The sequence below is a fragment of the Loxodonta africana genome, chromosome 18 (assembly GCF_030014295.1).
Source record: "Loxodonta africana isolate mLoxAfr1 chromosome 18, mLoxAfr1.hap2, whole genome shotgun sequence".
NCBI classification, from domain to species: domain Eukaryota; kingdom Metazoa; phylum Chordata; class Mammalia; order Proboscidea; family Elephantidae; genus Loxodonta; species Loxodonta africana.
In genome coordinates, this window is record NC_087359.1 from 64,568,411 (window position 1) to 64,577,327 (window position 8,917).

Consider the following 8,917-nt stretch of genomic DNA (forward strand, 5'->3'; position numbering starts at 1 on the left):
CAGAGGCACAGAGCTGGGTCTTGCTGACTGCTCATATGTAGCTAAAAGGCTGAAGCAATACAACCAGAACGGAAACAGTGGGGAATCTTGCCAAACAATAAAATTCAAGATAGAAAATACTCTATAAGCCAACCTGGGACAGGTTCTGGTACCGAGGCCGTGGTCTAGTCACATGAGCCTGAGCCGAAAGTGATGGTGCAAGACGAAGTGGGCAGTGCCACATGGCAAGCTGGAGACAGTTGCTCCAGCAGCATCGCTAGCTTCACATCTTTATCTCTGATCTGTCGTCTGACCGTGAACCACAATTACACAGGGCCTTATTGCTGTGTGCAGGTAATTTAAGTGCAGTTTATCCCACGATGTTGTATGTGGACATGGACGGGAACACACTGCTGGCCCAGAAAAGCTATGCAGGAAGGGTGTGAAAGGATACACGTAAAAACTGTTAACAGTGATTACTCCTGGGATAGCAAAGTGGACATGGGGAATGAAGGGTAGAGACTTAATTTTTATTTTACTTTTTTTTACCATTTTGACATTTTTTAAATTGTGGTACAGTCCAGTGACATTAAATATGATCATCATGTTGGTCAACCATCACCATTAACCATTTTTGAATTTTTCCATTCCCCTTAAGAAGTTCAGTCTCCTGTAGGCATTGTGTTTTCCTTTCCCCCTCCCTCCACCCTGCCCCTGGTAACCACTAGTGAACTTTGGTCTCTATGCACTTGCCTATTCTATATATTTCATGTAAGTGGGATCATACAATATTTGTCATTTTGTGACTGACTTCCTTCACTCTGAGTAATGTTTTCAAGATCCATCCATGTCGTAGCATGTATTAGACATTCATTTTTCTGTGCGACTGAGGACTAGTCCAGTGAATGTATGTATTACATTTTATTTATTCATTCATCTGTTGATGGATATTTAGGTCGTTTCCACCTGTGGCTTTGTGAATAGTGCTGCAGTGAACACTGGTGTACAAGGATCTCTGTTCCTGCTTTCAGTTCTTTTGGGCGCATACCTAGGAGTGGAATTGCTGGTTTGTATGGTAACACTAGAAACCCTGGTGGCGTAGTGGTTAAGAGCTACAGCTGCTAACCAAAAGTTCAGCAGTTTGAATCCACCAGGCACTCTGTTAATGCTGTGTTTAATTTTTGAGGAACCATGTTTCACTTTTAACTATATATATATAAATGTAGCGTATATACATGAATAAAAAAGTACAAACCGTATAAATGAGTAATTTACGAAAATTAACTCTAACCCCTACCCTGGTGTCCTTATTCCCATCTCCAAAGGAAACTTCTAAGCTTCTTGAGTACCCTTTACAGCATTATCTATACAAATAAGGCATTTATGTATACAGAAGCCTCCCTTTCTTACCTTCTGCTTGTCAACATTGTTTGTATAGATTTAAAGAGTCAATTAAAATCTGACTCAATGGGGGCTTCATACATAATGTTTTGGGTTAATTAGAAAGAAGTTTTGATATTTATTTTCCCATCAGATGGCACCTTACGTACCAGTGCTTGGGGTGCTCAGAATACGCACATCTGGTTGTTCTCTTTAGAGCTGAGGTCTGGAGTCTATTTGTGTGTGTGTATGTGTGTGTGTCACTGTTAGGCGGGGAAGATGCTTTTGGTCAGAGGTAAGTAGACAGGATGCCAGACCATGAAAAGATTGTAACCTGGGAAGTAAGCCCTATGGCTTGGAATGAGAGAAAAAGGCTGGTGCTCCATTTAAAATTCCAAAAAGTTAGAGACCTCGCAAATGTAAAATGTAGTTGTTAAAGTGAAAAAAAAAAATATATATATATACATACAGCCCAAGTAGCAGAATGGACCCAGCTGAAGAGTAAAGGAGTGAGCTGAAAGATAAGGCTAATGATTTTCCCCAAGACCCAGCACGTAGGGCTAAAGAGATGGGATGTATGACAGGTTCTAGGACAGGCGGTTCACTTCCAGCTATGCCCCTGGGTGTGAGGGTGGAAACTTCTCAGGCTCTGTTTATGAATTTTCCTAAAAATAACTACAAATCTGTACTCCAACCATTAGTGCATGGAAGTGGCTGTTTCTCTAGACCTCACCGACAATGGGCATTATCAATCTTTTTTTTTTTTTAAAAAACTCTGCTTTCCTCCCTCCTTCCAGCCCCTGGTAACCACTAATCTTCTTTTGTCTCGATGGATTTGCCTATTCTAGATATTCATAGCCCCACTTCATTTAAGTGGGACATTGAAATATTTGTTCTTTTGTATCTGACATTTCACTGAGCTTGTTTTCGAGGTTCCTCTATCTCATAGCCTATACCAGAACTTTATTTCTCTTTATGACTGAATGATACCATTGTATGTATATACCATATTTTGTTTATCCATTCATCATTGGTGGGCACTTGGGTTGTTTTTGTTGCTAATTTCTTAAAGGTTAGTAGCAATGTGGAGTTTGATAGCGCATATCAACGAACTTTTTATCCTCTCTGACATTAAAATCTGTTGACCTAACTTGCATTTTGAATCAATCGTTTACCCATGTGTGACTTTGTCACATAATGCATTGATCATTCGAAAAATATTGATTCACTGAGTCATATGGATCTTCTAGATGTTGATACATTTCATTATATGATCTTGCATATCTGTATCTATCTACTGATCTATCTACTTGTCTATATGTCACTACTGATTTCATCAGAAAAGTCTTAAAGTATTGACAAGCTGTCAAGATCACCATGGCAGAAACAAATTTTCCAAAATTTTAATAATTTGCTTGAAAGCTCAAATATTATTGCTGGTGACAAATACTGTCTGTTGTTTTCGTTATAGTGACAAGCTCGCTTTTTTCATTTTTGAGAAAATACCTGCCAAATACTCAAGTCTGAATAGCCATAGTTTATCAGTCGGTTCTTTTCAAATAAAAATGGTGTTCCACGAAGTGGCTGGTTCAGCTCAAACCCAAACAATTACACAAGTATATCCTCTCAAGACAACCATTGTACTTTGTGGTGTAGAAGTGTTTTATGTGTACTTCCCATTTTATTACTGAGAATATTAAAAAGATAATGCTCAAGGGTTGAGATTTAATAAAATAATTTTACTGCTTTATCAAGGACATTTTTTGTTTAAAATTTTATCTGGTGTTTTCTCCGCATCTATTGATATAACCAAGTTTTTTTTTTTTTTCAATCTGTCAGTATAGTGAAGAACATTTATGAATAAAAAAATACTAAGTTATCTTTACATACCTGTGATAAACCCAAATTGGCCATCTCGTATTATTATTAGAACACTCTATTGGATTCAATTTACTATTATTTTGTTCAGGATTTCTATACTTATAGTCTTAAATGAAATTAACCCCTGAACCTTTCCTTTCTGGCATTGTTTTTTTGCTTTAGTGTGAGTTATACTGACCCATAAAATGAATTGGGAAGTTTTATTTCTTTTTCGACCCTCTGAAAGAATTATAAGAAAATTAGATGATCCACAACTTGCTGAAACTAGCCTGTAAAACCGTTTGCATCTGATGAATGTGTATGTATTCTTATTTGGGAATATTTTTTTACCATTGCTTCAATTCTTCTAATAGTTATAGGACTATTCAATGTTTTCATTTCTTCTTGAATCAGCTCTGGCAAGTCATATTTTTCCAGGGATTCATTCATTTTGTCAAAATGTTAAAAATTTTTGGTCTATGGATGTTGGTAATATTCTATTGTAATCATTCTAATCTTGATTTTATCCTCCCCCCCTTTTTTTTCCCATTGTGGTATTTGTTTGTGTCTTCTCTCTTCTTCCTTTGATCATCTTTCAGATGTTTTTCCACTCCATTATTTTTTATTAAGAATCAACCTTTGGCTTTTTCATTCTTTCCATTATATTTTATTTTCTATTTCATTGATTTCTACTCCCAATTCCTTTGTCTCCTTTCTTCTATGTTCCCTGATGTCATTTCTTTGCTTATTTGTTCCAGAGACCTAAGATGAATATTTAGCTCAAAATGCATTACACTTTATTTCTTTCTAGTATAATTATTTTAGACTGTCATTTCCCTCAAAGCACCATGCTTGCCATATCCTACAAGTCTTTGTTATCACTCAGTTCTAGATATTTCCATTTTGATTTTTTTTTCTAACCCTGAGTTATTTAGCAGGATGCTTCCCAATGTCCAAACATTTGGGGGTTCTCCATTCACCTTTCTGTTATTAACTCCCAAACCAATTGGCTGGTTGTGATCAGAAACTGTGCTTGGCCCATATAGTCCTTGAAATTTGTTGAGATTTTCTTTATGACCCGGTATATGACTCATTTCTACAAATGTTCAGCATGTGCCTAGGAAGAATATTCACTTTCCAGTTGTAGGATGCAGAGCTCTACATAAGTCTAGATCAAGTTTGTCAACCACCACGCTGTTCAAATCCTTCACAGTTTTACCAACCCTCTGTCCATCTGACTCACCAAAAATCAAGAGAGAGCTGATGGTGATTCTGTCAATTTCTCGTTATGGTTATGCCAAAATTACTTCATATATTTTGAGACTATCTTTTAGGTAAAAGCAATTTTAAAATTGCTTTATTTTAGTGACTTAAGTAGTGACTCGGCATACACATGTTTTTGGGGCCTGAAGCTATGTAGTTTGGGGGTCTCATGTAAGAAAAAAATATTACAAAGAAAAAATTAAGTAAGGGCCTTGGATGCCCCTGGGTGGTATAAGATGTTTTGCACCAGACTACTATTCTGAAGGTTGATGGTTCGAACCCATTCAGAGACACTGTGGAAGAAAGGCCTGGCATTCTGCTTCTGTAAAGATTACAGCCAAGGAAAACCTATGGAACACTTCTACTCTGTAACACATGCAGTTGCCCTGTGTTGGAATTGGCTCAATGGCAATTTTTTTTTTAAGGGCCTTGGAAGGGGCCCCTGCAAAAAAGGGGTGACAAGGCTTAAACTTTATCTCACAGAGTGTCTTGGAAAAGTTCAATAATGCTTTTTGCCTTTAAGTTTCTTTTATGAGATGTTAATATAATTATATTCAGCTTTCTTTTGATTAGTATTTTCCCAATATGTCTGTTTCTATTCTTTTACTTTCAACCTTTGTGTATTCTTGTGCTTTTGGCGTGCCTCTGTTAGATATCATATTTCTGTACTTTACTATTTAGTAAACCTGTTAAACATTGCCTTTACTGATGAGTTAGGTCCATTTAATTTACTGTAATCATTGTCTACTTCCCCAGGAGACTGCGAGCTCCTTATTCATGCTTGTAAACCAGTTTGAGGGCCCTAATGAGCACTAAGTCATTATCAGTTGAATGAATTAATGAATGACTGAATGAACATCAAATCAGTTCAACTCTACTTGTCCTTTAAAGTCTAGGTCAATTCCTGGTTCTGCTGTTTCATCTAAAAATGATTGCCCCCTCCTTCAAACTGCCACAGTCCCACTGACTAAACTGCTCATCAGCTATTACACACTACTTTCTATCCATTCATTTATACAAGGCTTGCTGAACCTAAGTAGATATAGGGTCTCACAGTTCTTTCCTCCCTCTCTACTGCTGCCAACACCACTCCTGTTCATAAGCATGTATTGACATGACAGGATATGTCATGGCATGACATGACATGACATGACATGACATGAGGAAAGGATGGAGTTGTGTGAAGAAGAGATGAAAGGCAAGGAACCACAGAAATAAAGCATAGGATTACCTTCCAATGCCAAGCTCTATCTTAGAAATGCCAGAGACAGGCACAGGCAATATTGTTTGGACTCAAATGATAAAAATCAACTCCGAAAGAAAAGAGAGGAACATCCTTGTCCAGAGGGACTGTGAGTCAGCATGAAGCAGTGGGAGTTGAGCCTGACACATCAGGAAAGGAGCACCCTTCTTCAGGGAACCTACAGTTGTTGTTGTTAGCTGCTGCCCAGTTGGTTCTGACTCATAGTAACCCTGTGTACAATAGAACGAAACTCTGCCTGGTCTTGTGCCATCCTCACAATCATTGCTATGTTTGAACCTATTGTTGCAGCCACTATGTCAGTCCATCTCATTGAGGATCTTCCTCTTTTTAGCTGGCCCTGTACCTTACCAAGCATGATGTCCTACTCCAGGGACTGGTCCCTCTTGATAACATGTCCAAAGTATGTGAAACAAAGTGTCACCATCCTTGTTTCCAAGGAGCACTCTGGCTGTACTTCCTCCAGGACAGAGTTGTCCCTTGTTCTGGCAATCCATGGTATACTCAATATTCTTCACTAACACCATTAATTCAAAGGCATCAGTTCTTCTTTGGCCTTTCTTATTCATTGTACAACATTTGCATACATATGAGGTGATTGAAAATATTATGGCTTTAGTCCTCAAAGTGACTTCTTTGCTTTTCAACTCTTTGAAGGGGTCTTTTGCAGCAGATCTGCCCAATGCAATGCATCATTTGATTTCTTGACTGCTGCTTCCAAAGGCATTGATTGCAGAACTCAAGAACATGAGTGGACATGTCCTAGAGGACAGAAGAGACCATCCCATCCTATGCCAGTACCAATTGAGTGTATTTTGATAAGGATGAGACAATGGCATTGTAGCCCTGTGGTTAGGCAAGTTGGATTTTATCCTGCAAAATTCTAGTGTTAGTAGCGTGACCATATTTATGGCCAAGGCTGGTGAAGTCTAGGGGACATTGGGTTACATGTATATGTCTTTTCTTCACCACTGATCTATAATCTTATTCTGAGCTGGATCTATATCCTAACTACTCCTGCGTACTCCACAGGCTAATGCTTTGCACATGGTGGAGGGAATTCCTGATCTCCGTTTAAATGCTCTCTTTCCAAAATTACTCTTATGTCAACCTCTGAAAAGCTTTTCCAAGGAAGAGTTTTCCTAGAGCTCCATGCATATCCTTGTTCCTCAGGCTGTAGATGAAAGGGTTCATCATGGGTGTTATCACAGCATACATCACTGTGGCCACTGAGTCCTTCATGGAGTAGGTGTGGAGGGGCTGCAGATAGACCATACAAAGTGTCCCATAGAAAAGAGAGACCACAGCCACATGGGAAGCACAGGTAGAGAAGGCTTTGTACTTCCTAAAGGTGGAGGGTATTTGGAGGATGGCTCTGACAATCCAGATATAAGACACAATCATGAATCCAAAGGGAACGACAAAGATCAAGCAGCCAGTGACAATCAGCATTGTATGATTGACCTGGGTGCTGGAACACGCAAGCCTTAGCAGGACGTACATCTCACAGAAGATGTAGTGGATCTTCCGGGACTCACAGAAGGTCACTCTGGTCATAAGGAGGGTGTGGATGAGGCCGTAGAGGACAGAGAAGACCCAACACAAGGCCAGGAGCAAGATACAGAGGCCAGGGCTCATGACTGTGGTGTAGTGGAGGGGGTGGCAGATGGCCACATAGCGGTCATAGGCCATTGCGGCCAGGATGAGGTTGTCCAGGGCTACCAAGGAGACCAGGAAGTAGAGCTGTGTCAGGCATCCCTTGTAGGAGATGGCTTTGTTTTGGGACTGAAGGTTCACCAGCATCTTGGGTATTGTGTTAGTGACAAAGAAGAGGTCGGTGAAGGAGAGGTTGGCCAGGAAAAAGTACATGGGAGTGTGCAGGTGGGAGTCAGAGCTGATGGCCAGGATGATGAGCCCATTTCCCACCACTGTGACCAGGTACATGGACAGGAACATCCAAAACAGGATTCGTTGCTGCTCGGGCTTCTCTGAGAGCCCAACGAGCAGGAACTCGGAGGCCCCGGTCTGGTTGTCTCCATCCATTTCCCCAACAGTCTGCAACATTAGCACCAGCAAATGTTTATCAAGTGCCCTCGATTGAATAAGGAGATTCAGATAAGCAAGATCGAGTTTTCTTAGCCTTAAAAATGTCTTAAACTAGACTTTACATGTTTTTCAACTATGCAACAAGGTATTAACAGAGTCAAAAACATAACATGGGAATTCTTTATGTAGTTTAAGTATTCTAGCAACTTTTAATGTGCCATACACAATGTTACAGAAATAATGCTTATGATTTTATTTTAAATCCTATTATTTTGCAATACCTGCAGAAGTGTTAAAAGATTACAGATTGCCTTACATATTACAGTATTGTATAAGTTTTTAAATGATATTTAAAATAGGTATATGCATTCTAAGAAGTGTGTGTTGTACAGTTGGACAAAGAAGGGAACGTAAACATATTGGAAAGGAGAAGGAAAGGTTATGATTATTTGCTGATATGGTGATCTAACTGGAAAACCTAAGACAATCAATTGGAACACTATTAGAAATAAAAAGGGAATTCAATAAAATGGCCAGTAACAAAAATAGATAAACTAAACGCATTCCCAATGATTAAACCTGTGCTGTCAAAATGCTTAAATCTAAGTCTGAGCTCTGCCGCTCATGAGCTACGAAACCTCAGGCAAGTTGCCTGAAGCTCTTTGAGACTCAGTTTCTTCGTGTGAAAATGGGTTGGGGTGAGGACAAAGTTAAGTAATAAAGTGCTTAACACAAAGACCTGGCATGCAGTGAGGACTCAATAAATATTACCTATTACTATGCTGGAAACCCTGGTGGCGTAGTGGTTAAGTGCTATGGCTGCTAACCAAAGGGTCGGCAGTCCAAATCTGCCAGGCATTCCTTGGAAACTCTATGGGGCAGTTCTACTCTGCCCTATAGGGTTGCTATGAGTTGAAATTGACTCGACGGCACTGGGTTTGCTTTTTTTGGTATTACTATGCTATTAAATAATAATCAGGTTGAAATATAATGGGAAACAATCCCATCCATATTATCAACAAACTAATCTATGCATTCAGATGTTACTAAGAATTAGGCAGGACCTTCAATTCTCCAAAGGGGAATAAAATCAAGATTTAACATATGGGCAGACATACTGCGATTTCA

At 39.2% G+C, this 8,917-nt stretch overlaps 1 protein-coding gene across 1 annotated transcript; it reads right to left on the minus strand.

Annotated features, from left to right (window-relative positions):
* Positions 1–6,660: 6,660 nt before the first annotated feature.
* Positions 6,661–7,831, minus strand: LOC100665913 (olfactory receptor 1D2). The gene has a single exon (XM_003416826.4). The coding sequence runs from the start codon at positions 7,805–7,807 to the stop codon at positions 6,845–6,847; it is 963 nt and encodes a 320-aa protein (XP_003416874.3). The 5' UTR covers positions 7,808–7,831; the 3' UTR covers positions 6,661–6,844.
* Positions 7,832–8,917: the final 1,086 nt, after the last annotated feature.

Bases quoted from the DNA above. Each gene is read 5' to 3' on its own strand.
- LOC100665913 (XM_003416826.4), bottom strand. From the start codon at position 7,807: ATGTTGCAGACTGTTGGGGAAATGGATGGAGACAACCAGACCGGGGCC.